The 18,774-nt window shown below is 36.6% G+C and overlaps 1 protein-coding gene across 1 annotated transcript in view; it reads left to right on the top strand.

The window, feature by feature from the left end:
- LOC102579365 (translational activator GCN1) overlaps positions 1 to 15,323 on the top strand; it is a 48,242-nt gene extending 32,919 nt beyond the window's left edge. Inside the window, exons 51-59 of the mRNA XM_006340412.2 lie at positions 8,351 to 8,463; positions 8,630 to 8,788; positions 8,965 to 9,061; positions 9,153 to 9,335; positions 12,498 to 12,692; positions 13,275 to 13,454; positions 13,567 to 13,699; positions 13,962 to 14,040; positions 14,968 to 15,323. Of these exons, the coding sequence (XP_006340474.1) occupies positions 8,351 to 8,463; positions 8,630 to 8,788; positions 8,965 to 9,061; positions 9,153 to 9,335; positions 12,498 to 12,692; positions 13,275 to 13,454; positions 13,567 to 13,699; positions 13,962 to 14,040; positions 14,968 to 15,010 (1,182 nt within the window). The 3' untranslated portion in view covers positions 15,011 to 15,323. The remainder of the gene's footprint in view (positions 1 to 8,350; positions 8,464 to 8,629; positions 8,789 to 8,964; positions 9,062 to 9,152; positions 9,336 to 12,497; positions 12,693 to 13,274; positions 13,455 to 13,566; positions 13,700 to 13,961; positions 14,041 to 14,967) is intronic.
- Positions 15,324 to 18,774: the final 3,451 nt, after the last annotated feature.

Raw genomic sequence — 18,774 nt, 5'->3', positions numbered from 1 at the left:
AGTAAGATGCTTCAAGAACTAACTCTACTATGAAATGTTTATGTTTTGCAAGTATATTCGTACCTTATTAGATAAATATGATTACAGGGTATTGAATATTTGGATCTTTAATGTACTCCTACTTACTTTTAATAGCATTGGTTGTTATTTTGGAGTTTAAAATTTTTGCAAAATAAATTTCTTATTCCAAATGAATACATCTTAACTATCCAATAGCCTATATTCTGTTGGTTGTTAAAGTAAGTAAGTAAGATGCTTTATGATTGTAAAAAAAAAAGGTAAGATGCTTTATGAACGAACTCTACCATGAATGTTTATGGTTTGCAAGTATATTCGTACCTTAATAGATAATGATTACAGGGTTTGAGTCTGAGGTTTAAATTCAAAGTTGTTTTTCAAGTTTCTTGATTACCCAATCAAACAATAGGTAGCCATCAATTAGAAGTTTTAACGAACAAGTCCATTCCTGGTTATTTCCCTTGCATTTAGAGTTTCTCTCTGTGAAATTTCAGCCTTAATATTAAGAAATAAATGACAAAAAATACCTTTTCTCTCAGGCACTAATATCGAGATGATTGTCTAGATTGATATTTCCTTCTTTCTTCTCCGGTGATCCTTCTGATCACCGGAAGCTACCCTCTCCTTTCCTTCTCTTTTTCCCTCCTAAAACTTTTCTAGAACTAACCCTCGATGGAAGACACTATATACTTCGCAGTCGGATTTAAATCCTACGATGTCACACGAACACCCGGAACAGCAGGTGATTGGTATGACTGGACAGAAAGAAGCAGGAACTTCGTCACAAGAACAACCTTCAACGCCAAAGCATTGGAATGGATCTGTCAGACTCTACGGGAGGCCTCAAAAACAAAGGGGAATACGGTGCGAAGATGGAAGAAAAAGGATGCTTTCTCAGAGATTTATTGTGCCAGAAATTACAACAAGTATGGAAGGTACATTAGCTTGATAAACATCAAAGGCAGAAGAAGGGCAGTTATTATCATCCCTGAAATGACTATCAACTCAGGATGGTCAGGAATTGCAGAAAAGATTGAGAGATTTATCAGCAGCCATAAACACGTGGGGAACCGAGGAGTACATAGGTTGGTGGATAAGAACATACCGTATGCAGAAATTCTAAAGAGCATTAAATGGGCAAACAAGGGGAATATTGGTTCTAGGGAAGAGGGAATACTCAAGAGGGGAGATAGAATCTGCATTAATGATAATGCAAACTCATACAGTGAAGTTTTAAAGAAGAGTTTAGTGGGAAAATTTGTATACAGTAAAGGCGAAGCCCCAACCCTTGCAGATATCAGAAGGTGGACAAATGACCTTTGGAAGCAGACTTATGGCTTGAATATCTACGAGATGGGAAACGACTACTTCTTATTTGAGTTCTCCTCCATGATCACAGCAGAACAAGTAGTTGAAGGTAATTGGAGTTGGAGGAACTCTCCAGTGCTTTTCCAATGGTGGAATCCGACGATATGTACATCATTGGAGACAGAGAGAGCTAGAACAACATGGATCAAAATCGTTGGTATGCCCCTTCAGTTTTGGTCCCACGGGGTGTTCAAAGCCATCAGTGATTTCTGCGGAGGATGGGTCGAAACAGAGGAGGAAACACAACTACGAAATCACCTAAAATGGGCGAGAATCAAGGTCGAAGGTGATGGCACCAAAGTACCTAAAGAGGTCACGATAGACGATGGAAACCTCCAATTCACGATGCAAATCTGGACTGAAAGTCCTGCAAGGGTGTTCGCCGGAGAAGAACAGAGCCAAAAAATCCCTTCGAAAGTGGATATTACCTAACGGTCCAAAATATTTGTACCAAAGGATCGTGAGTTGCATCGTACTTTGGACAGTGATATGTCAGCCGCAGCTGGACAACCACGTGCAAATACAGAGACACGTGAGGAGGGTTCCAAGTTTAAATTAATGGGCCAAGACCGACTTGTAGGTCATGACCCAACAATTAACTTGGGCCTCAATTGTAAAGGTGGGCCGTTCATAATCCCTCAGACAAAGGAGAAAGCATGTGAGGGTCACGTGACTTTTAATGAAAGGGCAAAGGAGGGCCTGACTAATCTTAAGACCCTGGCTACGCAATTCCTCGAAGCTTTTAGTTCCTGGGAATCGTCGTCAGTGGTAAACTTGGTTGAACAGACACCAATTTCCAAACAGAGAGAGGCATACGACATTCAACAGGGGGTAATGGCCCAAAACAGATTAGATAAAAATCTGGGAAAGCAATTACAAGAGGTCGGGGAAGGCTCAAAGCCGCCGGAAAATTTCAAAGCTGGACACAGTATGCAGATACAACAGATTCATGATGTCGAACCAGTGTCTACCAATATGCCCGAGATTCGGCAAGATCAAGAGGGTGAGGCATCACAATGGATCAATGCCCATATCATGGAACTGAGTGCCGCATATGGGGTTGCTTTCGAAGGATTTAGGGAAGAAACACATGCCCTACTGATGAGATTAGATGAGAGAAAGGCAGCACTGGAAAACAAGAATTCTGATAGTTCAAATGCTACGCCCAGAAATAGGGGAATTGGAAAAAACGAGCTCAAAAATCTGCAGTCCTGTCTGAACAAAGAAGTGGAGGGATCCAGAACAAAAGGGAGAGTCTTGAGTTTGACTTTCAAATGAAGGTAAAATTACTATCTTGGAATGTAAGGGGGATTAACAATATTTCTACAAGAAATCTTGTTAAAAGTGCTATGCTCAAGTGGAAAGCAGATGTTTACTGCTTCCAGGAAACAAAGGTGAATAAAGATGTGGATAGCTTTGCCAAACATCTATGGCCCAGCAGGTGGATGCGTTGTGGGTATTTGGAAGCTGATGGAAGCAAGGGGGGGATCTTGATTATGTGGGATCGCAGGGTGTGGAAAGGTAGCGTAGTGGAGACAGGGCAGTTTTCAATCACCTATAAATTCAAAGCAGTGCATAATTCTTTTAATTGGTTTCTCACTGGTGTATATGCTCCTCACATCAGAAGTGAGAAGCTAGAGTGCTGGGAAGAAGTAGCAGCGGTTAAAGAATTATGTGAAGGACCTTGGGTGACGTGTGGCGATTTTAACACAGTCAGAACTATGGCAGAAAGGAGAGGCTGTAGCAGAATCACTAATGTAATGACCGACTTCTCCAAGTGGATAGATGAAATGGAGCTACATGACCCTCATCTATGCGGGGGAAACTTCACATGGTTCAGAGGGCCAAATCGTCACAGTGCCGCTAGATTAGACAGATTTCTTTATTCAGTAGAATGGGAGGAGTTTTTCAAGAACATTAAACAGATGGTCATGCCTAGAGTGACGTCTGATCACTGTCCTATTTTGCTACAATGTGGTGACTGGGGAAAACAGAAACCCTACTTCAAGTTCGAGAATTGGTGGCTTGAGATAGAGGGTTTCCGAGAACAAGTACAGGAATGGTGGGATGAATTTGAAGTGATGGGATGCCCTGATTATATACTTAGCAAGAAGCTAAAGATGCTCAAGCCAAAAATCAAGGAATGGAGCAAGCGAGTCTGTGGTGAACTAGGAACCAAGAAGAACAACCTATTAGCTGAATTGGCTGATATTGATCTGGCTCAAGATACCAGGAACCTAAATGAAGACGAAATGATGGTAAGGGCAACTGTCCTAGTAGAACTGGAAAAGCTGGCAGAAAATGAGGAAGCTAGGTGGAGACAAAAATCCAGAGTTTTATGGCTAAAACAAGGCGACAACAACACAAATTTTTTTCAGAGAATGGCAACAGCACACAAGAGATACAATGCTATTGACAAACTGTTAGTCAGAGGGGAGGAAATCAAAGATCCAGAACAAATCAAAATTAGCATAATTGAGTTCTATAAGAACTTATACACTGAACCAGAAGGTTGGAGGCCAGCTTTCGCGATTGCAAATTGCCCCAGAATCTCCCAGGAAGATCAAGAGTGGCTGCAAAGGCCATTTACTGAAGCTGAGGTACTGGGTATCATCAAACAGTGTGATGGTGACAAAGCCCCCGGCCCAGATGGCTTTACAATGCGCTTCTACAAGGAATGTTGGCCGACCTTGAAAGAGGACCTGATGCAAACAATACATAATTTTCACCAGAACGAGTTTTTTGAGAAGTCTTTCAATGCTACCTTTGTAGCACTTATTCCCAAGAAGCATGGAGCATAAGAGCTAAAAGACTTCAGACCAATAAGTCTAATTGGTGGAGTCTACAAAATCATAGCCAAGCTTATCACTGAGAGATTGAAGACAGTTATGGGAACTCTAGTGGACGAACATCAGATGGCTTTCTTAAAGGGCAGACAAATAATGGATGCGACCCTTCTGGCAAATGAGTTGGTGGACTCGAGGGTGAAACAAAACAAACCAGGAGTGCTTTGCAAGCTCGACATTGAGAAGGCCTACGACCATGTGAATTGGGCTTTTCTCCTCAAAGTATTGAGAGATATGGGGTTTGGCGACAAATGGGTCAACTGGATTAAATTCTGCATATCCACTGTGAAATTTTCACTTATAATTAATGGTAATCCAGAGGGTTTCTTTCAATCACAGAGAGGTCTGCGACAAGGCGACCCCATGTCACCTTTTCTGTTCATTCTAGCTATGGAAGGCCTAAACTCCATGATTAGGAAAGCAAGGGAGAATGGATGGATTAGAGGTTTTTGTGCTAACATAAATATGAACAATGCTATGGAGGTATCTCATCTACTGTATGCAGATGACTCCCTTGTATTTTGTGATGCAGAAGTTACACAAATAAGGCACCTGAGAGCTATCCTAACAATCTTTGAGGGCATTTCGGGACTTCATGTCAACTGGCACAAAAGCTGCCTCTATCCAGTGAACCAAGTCCCTAATATGCAGACCCTAGCTGAGAATCTAGGATGCCAAGTGGCCTCCCTTCCTACTAAATACCTAGGAATGCCTCTTGGAGCAAAAAATAAAGAGCTAGAAGTGTGGTGTGAGGTTCTGGAAAGAAGTGAGAGGAAATTAGCAAGATGGAAAAGCCAGTACCTATCTTTGGGTGGCAGGCTGACTCTTATAAAATCAGTCATGGACAGCCAACCTACCTATATGATGAGTCTATTCCCTCTACCAGGTAACATAGAGAAGAAAATCAACAAGGCTAGAAGAGCTTTCCTATGGCAGGGCAACAAGGAGAAGAAGGGGTACAATCTAGTAAAATGGGATAAGGTGATCCTTAACAAAAAACAGGGTGGGCTGGGCATAAAGAAGCTAGGTGCACAGAATGAAAGTCTACTGAAGAAATGGTTATGGAGATTCTGTTGTGAAGATGTGGCACTATGGAGGAGATTCATTTCACAAAAATATGGGCTCCAGAATAGTTGGACCACTAAGGAGGTGACTGGTACTTTTGGATGCTCCGTGTGGAAAACAATTAGAAGACTGTGGCCCTCTTTCATTAACAACCTGAAGTACAGAATTAGGGATGGGGAGAAGACAAGTTTCTGGAATGAATTGTGGATTGGGGAAGAGGTTCTGAGGAATACCTTTCCAGATCTATACATCTTGAGCTTGCAACAGATGGATAAGGTGGCACAAGTATGGAGCCCTCAAGGGTGGAACTTGATTTTTAGGAGGGCCATGAATGATTGGGAAATAAATAGAGTAGCTGATTTGCTGCAGACTCTAAATGCTTTCCCAGGAGTAAGTGTAGGTTCTGATTTGCCAATTTGGAAACTACATAGCAAGGGGTCTTTTACCGTGAAATCATGTTATTGGAGTTTGAACTTCAGCCAGACAATGACAGCAAAATGGCCTTGGAAACTGATTTGGAAGGTTAAAATACCACACAAAATCTCATGTTTCAGCTGGCTGGTGGTCAGGAGAGCCTGTTTAACACACGAAGTACTACAGAGAAGAGGTATTCAGATTTGCTCTAGGTGTTTTATGTGTGAGCAAGAGGCAGAGATAAATAGTCACTTGTTCATTCATTGCAAAACAGCTGTAAATCTGTGGAACATGTTCTTCTGTTTACTTGGGATAAGTTGGGTAATGCCCAGGACCTCCTTTGATATGTTGAAAAGCTGGGAAGGAGTTGGAAGAAGGGGATCACAAGAAGATTGGTGGAGAAGTATCCCAGCATGTGTTTGGTGGACTTTATGGAAAGAGAGAAATGAAAGATGTTTTGAAGGAAAAGCAAGCTGTTTCCAGAAGATCAAGATGAAGAGTATAAGTCTTTTGTATTTTTGGTGTAAACATGATATAGTGGGGGAAATAGATAGTTTAGTTGATTTCAAAGGACAATTGTAAAGCCTCTTATCTAGTCTTTTAATCTCGATGAAGCCCTTTGGGGTTGTAAATCCCACCCCATCAGCTTTTGCTTGATGGGCTTTTTGGTGTGAATACCAGTTACTATTATCAAAAAAAAGTTTTAACGAACAAAATTGAATAAATAGTACGTCAGATTCAGATATACTAAGAAAGCAAGAGAATTGTGGGGGGAGGTAATAGGGGGAAGGTGATTACTGCAGTTAAAAACTTCCATGAAAGGTGTGTTTTTGAGAAAAGTTTCAACTCTTTCTATGTGGCTTTGACTCCTAAAAAGATGTGAGCTACCCATCAGCCTAAGATCATCTTCAAAGTTCTAACTGAGAGGCTCATAAAGTTTATGCACAAACTGGTGGACACTCAACAGTTGGCCTTTATCAAAGGAAGGCAGATAATGGATGCCATCCTTATGGCAAATGAATTAGTGGACTCTAGAGTCAGAAGCAATGCACCTGGCATCCTCTGCAAGTTAGATATACAAAAAGCTTATGACCATCTTAATTGGATGTTTTTGTTGGAGACCCTCTTTAAAAGAGGTTTTGGTGCCAGATGGTTAAGATGGATGAAGTGCTGTATAAGCACAGTGAAGTTCTCAGTCCTTGTCAATGGTTCCTCTACAAGATTTTTCTCTTCACAGAGAGGTTTAAGACAAGGAGACCCCTCATCTCCTTTCCTTTTCATCATTGCTATGGAGGGTCTAAATGATATGTTGAAAAATGAAAACTACTCTGGAAAATAGCTGGTCGAAGGGATTCAGAGTATGAAACAGGGTAGGATCTTTGGAGATTACCCATCTGTAGTATGCTGATGACACACTAATCTTTTGTGAGGCTAACAGAGAACAACTCATGATTCTCAGGGTGATTTTTTTCCTTTTTGAAGCAATATCAGGGCTACACATCAACTGGAACAAGAGCTTCTTGTATCCAGTTACGAGGTCCCTAATTTAACTTCATTGGCTAGGACTCTTAGTGGAAGAATTGGGGAGCTACCAACTATCTATCTAGGTATGCCTCTGTGAGCCAAGAGCAGGTCTATAGATATTTGAAATGGGGTGGTAGAGAAATGTGAGAAAAGATTGGTGAACTGGAAGAGTCTATACCTCTCTCTTTGGGGAAAAGATTAACACTCTATCAATAGTGTCTTGGATTCCATACCTACTTATATGATGTCCCTTTTCCCCATCCTTGATGGGGTCATTGAGAGACTTGATGCTCTAAGAAGAAATTTCCTCTGGGCAGGAATAGTGAAACCAAGAAATTTCACTTGGTGAAGTCGGATGCACTGATTGGGAGTAAACAAGTAGGGGGTCTGGGGTAAGGAATTTTAAAACCTAGAACCAATGCCCATTGATGAAGTGGCTCTGGAAATTTGCATATAGTGAACAGGCATTATGTGAAGGGGTAGTCCAGCTGAAATATGAAATGGAAGATCTTTGGACCACCAAAAGTGTCACTGGCACTTATTGAATCATCCTTGTCGCCTTTCCCCGTCCAAACCACTGGTGTTGAACATGATGATACCAAGATAAGAAGAAGAGAGAATGACTAAATTGGAGAGTAACCCGACCTTTGTTCCTTCAATACTCTTTTCTCTTAGTTCCTTCTCCAAAACCAATCTTCCCTAGCGGTTTCTTGTTATTTATTTATACGTTTTGTCTTAATGGTGAAATTGAAAAATTATCCCAGCAGACTGGCGTGAGGCATCAAAACTGAAGTCTAGGCACTAAACTTACATCGTAATTGATGCAAGGCCTCTGTTTAATTCTGCTCTGTTGCTTAATACTGGTGTAGATTTGTTAGGCTCACTGTAAATAATCTCTTCTTTATTTTGCTTTCTTGCTTCCTTGTTGAAGGTTGCCAACATATCCTTAATGTTGAGGAATACAATCTTTACCAGTTCCAAAATAAAATAAAATACTGGTAATTATAGTGGTAAAAAATTGTAGTAACCTCCTAATGGTCTTTTGTGGTACTTTTGTTTATTGCATTGCTCCCTGGACTTTCTCTATTCAGTGTGATTTTCTTTTTAACCTACAGGGTCTCATAAGTGGATCCGCCGAACTAAGGGAGCAAGCAGCTTTAGGTCTTGGGGAGTTAATTGAAGTGACAGGCGAGAAAACACTCAAGGAGTTTGTGATTCCTATCACAGGGTATGCACCACGGTGTACTAACACAAATTTTGCACCAGCATAAAGAAGTTCATATAGGCAGATATTAGGATGATTATATTTTGTCTTTTCTAGATTTTATAGTCTCATTCTCTCTAAAGTTACTCAGCATATGCTTAACTTCTTTACAATATGCTTTCAATTGCAGGCCCTTGATTCGTATTATAGGTGATAGATTTCCTTGGCAAGTAAAGAGTGCAATTCTGTCGACTCTGAGCATCATAATTCGAAGGGGAGGAATTGCCCTAAAGCCCTTTCTTCCCCAACTTCAAACAACATTTGTCAAGTGCCTACAGGATAACACAAGGTTGGTTCTCTAGGGCTTACCTTGTTTGGCTGGTAGATGGGGAAATGATGTGTTGTAAACATAATGCCGCTCTGCCCTGTTTTCTCATCCTTCCCATGCCATCTGTTGCTTCTTGAAGCGATAGCTTCAGTGTTTTGTTATTTTTATTCCTTGGGCTTATGTAAATACTATTATAGGACAATACGATCAAGCGCTGCTCTTGCGCTTGGGAAGCTTAGTGCTCTCAGTACCAGGGTTGATCCTTTAGTTGGTGATCTGTTATCTGGTGTGCAGGTCATAGTTTTACTTTATTCTTCTTCTCTACTGTCACACTTTATCTCTTTCTAAGAAGCAGTGTTTATTCCATTAAGTTTTTGGTCAACAGACATCAGATACTGGAATTCGTGAGGCTACTCTAACTGCTTTGAAAGGTGTGATTAAGCATGCTGGTGGAAGTGTCAGCATTGCCTCTAGAACACGTGTCTACACCCTACTGAAGGATTTAATACACAATGATGATGACCAGATAAGAAATTCTGCTGCAAGTATACTGGGAATTGTTTCACAGGTTAGGATCATTCTACCCAGGAAATATTTATTTTCCTTTATATCCGATTTTGTTTCCTGTATTTAGCAGGTTTTTACTTATTACTGAGGTGCTTGGTAAAAGTTATTTGGTAATTTATTCGATGGGGATTTTTGCTCAAAATAGAGCCGGTTGTAGATCATGAAAATTGTCACTTTTTTTTTATTTACTCTATTGCCGGATGCTTCATTTAGAATTGGCCTCTTGCAGTTTCCTCATTCCTGTGTTCCTTTAGAGGATAATAATCCTTAAACTATTGCATTTCTACCCTGTAATTCGGATGAAATGAAAGAGGAACCATAACTGGGAAGGGTCTTTTCTCATTCGTGTGCATCACCCTTTCACAAGTGTTTCTCTAGTATTTACTTTATTTCAGAATTCTTTTTCATTGGTCATACAAGATTGGACAAGAAATGATCATATCCAACAAAGATGCATGTAGCACAACATTAGGGTAAACAATTTGAATGAGAAAAGCTTACTAACAGAAAGTTGCTTGAGGTGGTTTGCCAATGTGTCCCACACGGACCTCCAAAATGCTTGTTCCATAGGCACGACACTTTGATGATTGAAGGTGTAAAAGGTGATTAGTTAGACCTTACTCAAGTGGAGAAAAGTTGCCTCAAAATCAGTCCGATCATTCATAATAAATGCTGATGTCTTCTAAGAATAGAACATAATGGAGGCAGAGGATCCATATAGGGTACACCAAATAGTGGAGGTCACAACTGAATAGCTTTTGTGGCTTATTAGGTCTGGTTTGTATGCAATAGGAATTGTTGGTCCCAACTCTATTTTCCAATATTTCTTGCTTCAATCCTCACTACTTTTCTCCATTTGACGTCAGATATGACAATATACCCTTCACCAGAAGTGTTTCTACCTACACAAATTTGATTGAATAATATGAGATATGCATGCTAAATGCTCGAAAACTAACATAAATCATGTCATTAGTACATAATATGCTAGATGTAATTTTGAGTCGCAAGTAGACACATGTGTGCTCTAGAGACCTCTAGTTTAGCCTAAAGACAAATTATTTAGTATTGGAATGAAATAGGATTGAGTTGTGCAGAATAGAGGGGTTTGTGTTGCCATTCCCAAACTAGTAAAGACAGAGTCATTGATTGATTCAGTCTACTTCATGTCTTTGTTCATAATGTACTTTGAGTGATCACTAATAAGACTGCAGCTCATGTTTAAATAGGCGGATCTTATTTCATGTTTTCCTAATTTTAGAGGTTTGGGTATGGGTGATTTGGGATCAAAAGGATTTCTTGTCGGAAAATTCTTATGAAGTCAAAAAGGGCCAAATTTTACTAGTTGAGTTGTGTGTTTCTGGTGTTGAGCTCTTTTGTTAGTGCTCTTTTGCTGTGTTCTACTATGTCTAACTTATCATAAAAGCTAGGTCTGTTGAGAATGGTTGAGATGCTAAACTGGTGCGCATATCACATTTTCAAGTACTCCTTCTATCCCAATTTATATGACACACTTAACTTTTTAGTGCGTCCCAAAAAGAATGTCACCATTTTGGAAATAGAAACAATTTAACTTAAAAGTTTGCCTTTTACCCTTAATGGAAAGCTTTATATCCACACAAATGGTCGAGTAGTTTAGACTACAAATTTCAAAAGTCTTTCTTTTTTTTCTTAAACTTTGTGCCAAGTCAAATGGTGCCATACATATAGGGGTGGAGGGAGTACTTGGTTTGCATCTCACAGGTGTACCCCTTCTTTCATATCTGTTGGTTTTTAGTAAGAATGTCTTCTTTTCACGGAGACACTTTGGTTGGAGATATTGCTTTCCCTCTCAAATACATATTGCTTTATCCTCTTTCTCATCTTCACAATGCTTTCATTCCAGGATTTCACCATTGGTGATCTAATTCTCTTTCTCAAATTTCCTTTTCTTTTAAAGCTTGAAAACTAGATAGGCAAGTTATCTTGCAATCCTGTTAGCTTTTATTAAGTAGTAATATTTATAACTACTATTTCCAATTGTTGGGTAATCTGCATATGGAGGTTTTTTTTACATGGTAGTCTTTTTTGAATTTTGTATATGCATGGGATCTTGACATACAATGCTTTTTCCCCTTATCCTTTTACTCGCGGATCGTTGTGGAGATTCAAGGCCTTTGATCTATTAGAGGCTTATCACTAGTGACCTATTAATATACTAAACAAATATTTTACTGATATGTTGCATTAATAGTTCTTTTTTACAGTTGGTCTGAACTTTCTAAAGTAACAACTAAGCTTTCAGTACCAAGCCATTTCCGATTGGCTGTTTGAAGACTCATTGACCATGTATGTGCATGTGATAGGTGTAAACTTTATGATATAAAATAATATTGTTGAGATGGTGGATTTTATCAGCTCCTTTTATCTGAGTAGGGTTGCTTTTTAATACCAGGACTGTCTTGTTGCTTTTAGTAACAAAATCATATGTTGCCTTCTCAAAAAGTTGTAGGAAGAGCAATCAAAACCATTTTCATTCTTCACTTTTCAAGAGAATTAAGCCTGAGATTATCTGAGCTATGTGATGAAAGTTTAGGGGCATTTTACTTTGTAAATTTAACTATTGAAGTCTAGGGGGATTTGTTTCAAATGATGCTTTATTAAGCTGAGACTGATGTATCTGTATAGGTAGACTAGCAGAAAATGTTTCAGATAAAGTTGTGTTTGTATATTGGAATTGTGCTGAATTAATGGGCTTCTTTCATAACATCAGCTTAAATAAGCTAAGTTCTAGTAGATCTGTTTGTCTTCTTTTGCACAGACCAATAGTAGTATAATTTATGTCTCTTATCAGAATAGGAAAAGAATAACAAGTGAGGGAAAAATACCTTATCAAAAAAACAAATAAATGAGGGAAAACATGATTCTAGATTGCTGCTGAGGGAAACCTTGCTCACTTAATGTTTTATAGTCTTTCTTGAAACAGAATCTGGATGTACAGCTAATTATATACGACAAACTGATAGACAATGAAATCATTAACCAAATTCTTTATTAGTTACCCTTATCTCAAAAAATTAACCAAATTCTTTATTAGATTGATTTGATTCTCAGGCAGTCTCATGGACCTAAAACTGTGTTATTGAGATTCTTGTGATTTATCCTGCTTTTTATGATTCTACAGTACCTGGAAGATGGACAAGTTGTTGAATTACTTGATGGGCTGTCAAAATCAGCTTCATCATCTAACTGGTGCTCAAGGCATGGAGCAGTACTTACTATTTGTTCAATGCTTAAGCACAATCCTGATATAATTTGTGCTTCTTCGTCATTCCCATTGATCGTAAAGTGCCTCAAAATCACCTTAAATGATGAAAAGGTACGCCTGACATTTATCATTTTGCTTTACAACTTGAATTTGTTTTGTGAAAAAATTGCTTTATTCCAATTGCCATAGAAACTTAATAATGTTGCTTGATCCAATCCCTGGTAGCAAAAATAATTCCACTTTGTATTGCCTTCACTGAAGGGAATGTGTTTGAACTGAAAATCAATGGTTTGGTGCTCTTCTTCTTTCCATTAAATAAATCAATAAATCAGTGTTATAGTCCAACAGAAACTCTTAAAGATCTTCCTTTTTATATCTGAAGCATTTCTTTCTGATTGAGATACTTTTCTATTTTTTCAATTTTCTGTACGTCAAACATCCAATATCTGAAGCATCTCTTTCTGATTGAGATACATCTCTATTTTATCAATTTTCTGTACATCAAACATCCATGAGAGGATTCAGATTTTCATTTTCTTATTATATTATCTTAACATTTTAAAAGGTTTTATTCTGGAGAGTAAATTGCAGATGCAAGCAATGAAACTGGAACTGTGTTGCCAGTGTAATTTTTCAGAAAGAGTAGAAGTAAATCTGATGATTTTTATTTGTGATTGCTTCTTTATTTGTTAGTTTCCTGTTCGTGAAACATCAACAAGAGCTTTGGGATTGCTTTTATGTCAACAAATTCAGAGTGATCCTACAAATGCTACTTCACATGTGGAAACGCTGGGATCCATAGTGTTGGCTATGCAGGATGATTCAAGTGAAGTCAGAAGACGGGCATTATCTGCATTGAAGGCAGTTTCAAAAGTTCGTGCTTCTGAAATATACAAAATAACCTACATACATCATAAGATCAGATGTACACGTCAGTAGGCTCGATATTTTTTTTGAATTAACGTTGGCGTTTTCTGTCATACAGGCCAATCCTGGTGCCATTGCCATCCATGTTTCAAAATTTGGCCCTGTTCTGGCTGACTGTTTGAAGGATGGAAATACACCTGTGAGACTTGCTGCAGAGAGATGTGCCCTGCATGCCTTTCAATTGGCAAAAGGTATTACCTTTGTATTTTCTGTCCTGTTGCATCTTAACATTCTGATTCTAGTATAAATCTCTTCAATCCTGTACTTGGCCGTATGTGTTTGCTGTCCTTATTAAGCTGCTTCTGGTACCTTTGTGTTTTTTACTTATGCATTTGCCGATTTTGTTGTAATGCTTAGAAAGCTGCTTCTAGTGCTTGCTAATCCTCTTCAATATTACAGTCCTCTGGTTTTGGTATGGCAAGCGCCTAAATGATCCTTTCTTGTTGTTGGCAGGTACAGAAAATGTTCAAGCTGCACAGAAGTTTATTACAGGATTGGATGCTAGACGAATAGCAAAGCTCCCTGAACACAGGTGAAAAGTTTTTAATTACTCCAGATCTGTTGCTTACTATTTGCATATTGTTTGCCTCTGACAAATTTGTTTGTTGATTTATGGTTTAATGTCATACCATTCACTAGTACAACATTCTATCACAGATTTTCTTCAGCTTCTTCTTTATCCATTTTACTGTCACTTCTGTTGTTACTACTTACTCTGGTCTCTTGCATGAGATTGAATTACCAAAGATCACTAAACTACTTTAAATCACTATGGAAGATACATCTGCCATTAAATTAGTACCATTTGTGAAATTAATTATGCAATTCTTCACTCAGTTGCATGCAAATCAATATAACAGTCCTTATGTTTTGGGGGTAGGTTTAAATTAGTCCCTTAAATATACTCCCGGGTAATTATGATCCTTAAGCCAAGAGTGGGACTTTTGGTCTCCCCGGATTGATTTAAGGGGAAGTGTGGAAAAAGATTGTATAGCAACACTGGAAAAGTCCCGTCAAATCCCAGAAAAAGCACCTCAACAAGACATCTACTATTTCTCTTTCTGCACACAGTTCACCAGATGAAAATCATTCTACATTGCATCTGGTAGACTGTGGAGAGAGAAATAGTAGATGTCGTGAAGATCAGTCCAATTCCATTCATTAAGTTAAATGGTGTTGCTGATCTGTGCACGGTTCAAAACCGGTGGTAATGGTCCTGCTGCTGTACGCTTTTCCACCTGATTGTTAAGCTTTTAGTCCACAGCATCATTTGAACCACCTTACCAACACATCATTCGCAGCACTTCCAACTGAACCAAATCCCTGGGGGGATTTAGTCTATCTTTTATCTTCTAAGCTGCTTTATATTGTGCACTTTTAGCATCAATTTTATTTTCTTGTATTTGGGCAGCTGTGCCTTCAACTGGCCCATCATATTCTAACTGTTTTCATGTTGCAGTGATGAGAGTGGAGATAGCGATAATGATGCCTCAAGTGGCTGACAAGCTTATGATTGTAAAACACTTTTTTGCCTTCAAAGTAGCTATCCTCAAGGTCGGTGAGACATGTTAGAAGCGGAAGTTCTGCTTGAGATTTAATATTTATAGTAACCAACATACATAAAGATGCCTAGGCAAATAAGGATGAGTTTGATATCTGCCAAATTTTTGACTCCGGGTAGATTGTGCTTCCCATATCTTTTGTAGTTGTGTATTATTGAGATTGAATAGCCTTTGAGAAAGGCAGGGAGCTCACATTCATGTATAAATTTTGTAAATTTTCTCCACATATAGGAAATTACTGTTTTTATTTACATTGAGATAGTACTCATTTTTCCTTATAGTGATAAGTGATAACCTTTGTTCTACAAAACATGCCACTTTGATACCATTATAGAGACAAAGGGGAAGTAAATTAACAATAGTGGAAATGGTTCCTTTCACTGAGTCGATTCTGGGATGAAACTTTACTGTTATATCATCTATTTGCTGGAGGAGTGTATGTCATTAGAGTGCAGATACCAACTTCAGGAAAACTGTTTCCTGATGGTAATTTATGAAGAAATACCAGACTTTTTGTTCATGAATGGCAGCTTAGAGACTTGCTCAAATGAGGTCATATCTCAGCATTTATCTTTTTCATCCTGAGCACTTTAAATTGACTTGAAAGTTCAAATTCCCGTTTCCTCAAAAAGGAATGTGATCTCATTTTCCTCAAAATTATATCAAGTCATAACTATACATGTTGCGTTAATTTATGTATCTTAATCATTTGTATGGTTGGTATTGTTGGGATTTCCCTTTTTAATCAGTTGATTGATAGTAGTAAAAATGCTGAAGTTAGTATCTTGCAAGAATTATCTCTCTATTGAGGTCATATTTTACCTATAATAGAATGAAATATTTGTGTGCATAGTCCAGTCATTAGTTGAAGGCTTGAAGCTAACGGATGCTAACACCATCAGTAGCATTTGCCACTCTTTCTGTGCTTTCAATTTGAAAATAATGATCAGCCCAATTATATTGCTAATCATCCGTAATAGTGGGAATGCGTTCACCTAAGAGATTACTCTTTGGGTGTTGAGATGGAGGAATATATTTTCAATTTTTAAATGTTCGGTTGATCAAATTTTTTGAAAACATTCTCGAAGAAAATAAGTTTATTAACAATTATTTTACAAGTGACATTCTACAATATCCTATTGGAAGTTTCATCATTTACGGACAGTAGTGTCATAAGAAATACAACTGAAGCAAGAGATGATACATTCTATATTATCGAGAAGGTGGGAATTTTACTACAGGTGAACAATGAAGAGAGAGAATTGACAATGGAAAAGGATCAAGTGAAGGAGGTTTCAAACAACATGGGTGAAAGAGTTGAGGAAGTTAATAAGGTAGATGATGATTGGACAATCAACATCATAACAATAAATAATATTATTATTATTAATTAATAATCTATATAAAATGTAGATTACTGGATATTAAGATAATAAGTGCTAATTTAATTATTTCTTAAAAATATTTCTAGAAGATGTACAAAATAATAATTAAAAAAATATTGTTTACACTAAATACGAACTCAATTCACAAATTTCAGTCTGGTATTTTAAGTTATAAATGACACAATAAAAATGAAAAGCTAATTACAGTATCACAAAGGAAAATAAAATACATGCGAATTTTCAGTTTGGATATTTATTCAAAAAATTATCTCCAAAATAATATAATTTTAATTTGATAAATAATTATATCAAAACTGTCACATAAAATTGCCAAAACCAAAAATTGATAGCTATATATTATTAATAATTTGCAGATTTTATAAAATTTTTTTATTAATTACAAAAATACTAAGAAATTACAAACACGCGTAATCCTAATTAAATTCCCTTTTTTTATAACTATCCTTATTAATCTCAACAACATTCTTTATAGGGATAAGATAATTTGCAACTATTCTTATTAATCTTAACATCAAATAAATGTATACTTAATTTTTTTTATATGGTTAATAATTTTGAAATTAAAATATTTTGATCTCAATTTGTGGTGTAGTTATTATAATAATTATATAATGTAACAATAATGTGCGAAAATCATTTTTTCGGTTGATAATATTCAAAAGCTATGCACATAATATTAAACAAAAATATTATTATAATTAGTAATGATGATTTTTTTTAAAATTAAATGGTTATCCCCTTCTAAGTGGCAATCTAATATCAAGACACTTGATAGTTTAATAACAACGTACAAATTGATAAAAAAAAACTTATAAACAACAAAATTAACTATTTGATTAGATAATGAATTAAAAAATGTCATGATAAAAATAAATAAGTAATCAAAAAAATTACGAAAAAAGAAGAAAAGGAAAACTGTAATAAATGAATAGTTAAAAATATGTAGGTAAAATATTTTTTTTAAAATAAGTTAAAGATTAAAAAAAAAAAAAAAAAAAAAAAAAAAAAAAAAAAAAAACTAACCTAAATCATCCCTAAAATTCCTTACCCACTTACCTAACTACCCTAATCTATTAAAACTCAACTATATATATTAATCTTCTACTTATACAATAGGAAAGACAAAAGAAATGTTTCAAATCAGTATTTTGTAAATAAAAAAAATATGTCATCAACAGAAATGTTTTTGAATTATCATTTCTTAAAAAGAATAAATTGAAAATATAATAAATCTGTATTTTACAAAATAGTGTCACATGTCATCATTAAAATAATTCTCAAATTTTTAGTATTTAAAAAAAATAATATCTCCAAGAAAATTATAATTATAATTTGATAAATAATTATGTAAAAATCTGTCACATAAAACCGCCACAAACAAAAACTAACAGTTATATATCATATATATTTATATAAAAGAGAACCCTAGGCCCGCCTACGTGGCACCACCACAAGTCAGGATTCCCTTTTAAATTTATTTATTTCCAAAACTAGCCTTCCCCTTTTAATGAAAATTTGTGATTTTTATGAAAAGTTGCGACTTTAATGAAGAGTTGCGACTTTTATGAAAAGTTGTGACTTATATGAAAAGTTGTGACTTTAATGAAAAGTTGCGACTTTTATGAAACGTTACGACTTTTATGAAAGGTTGTGACTTTCTGAAAGGTTGCAACTTTTCCAAATAGCTGTAACCTTTCTGATAAGGCACAATAAACATTTGTTCACACTACCCTTTGTTGTATATAAATAGAGCGATTTTCACTCATTTTAAAACAACAAAAATTTTGAACCTCCTCCTCCTCTTCTTCTTCTTCACAATTAAATTAAATATTCGTGTACTTTGCTCCAGTTGAGTGACTCACTGACACCATTGCTTATGTTACAGCTCTTGGTATGTTTTTTTACAGTTATTAATTTATTCTTATGTTATTAAGAATAAATGATAAAATGTTACAATTTTCATTTTCATTATTAATGTTTGTTACTACGTAATCTTGTATGTAAGATAATATAGTGTTTTAGTTGTAATGATGGATAGGCTTTAAATATTATTTTATAAACTCCATGATATTGAATTCCTGCGCGAAGCGCGGGTAATTTTACGAGTATATATATAAAAGAGAACCCTAGGCCCGTCCACGTGGCGCCACCACAAACCAGGATTTCCTTTTAATTTATTTTATTTACAAAACTAGCCTTCTCCTTTCATGAAAAGTTGTGACTTTTATGAAAAGTTGCGACTTTTATGGAGAGTTGCGACTTTTATGAAAAGTTGTGACTTTTATGAAAGGTTGTGAC

Source organism: Solanum tuberosum, unplaced genomic scaffold (genome assembly GCF_000226075.1).
Source record: "Solanum tuberosum cultivar DM 1-3 516 R44 unplaced genomic scaffold, SolTub_3.0 scf00018, whole genome shotgun sequence".
NCBI classification, from domain to species: domain Eukaryota; kingdom Viridiplantae; phylum Streptophyta; class Magnoliopsida; order Solanales; family Solanaceae; genus Solanum; species Solanum tuberosum.
This window is presented reverse-complemented; position numbering and strand designations above follow the sequence as displayed.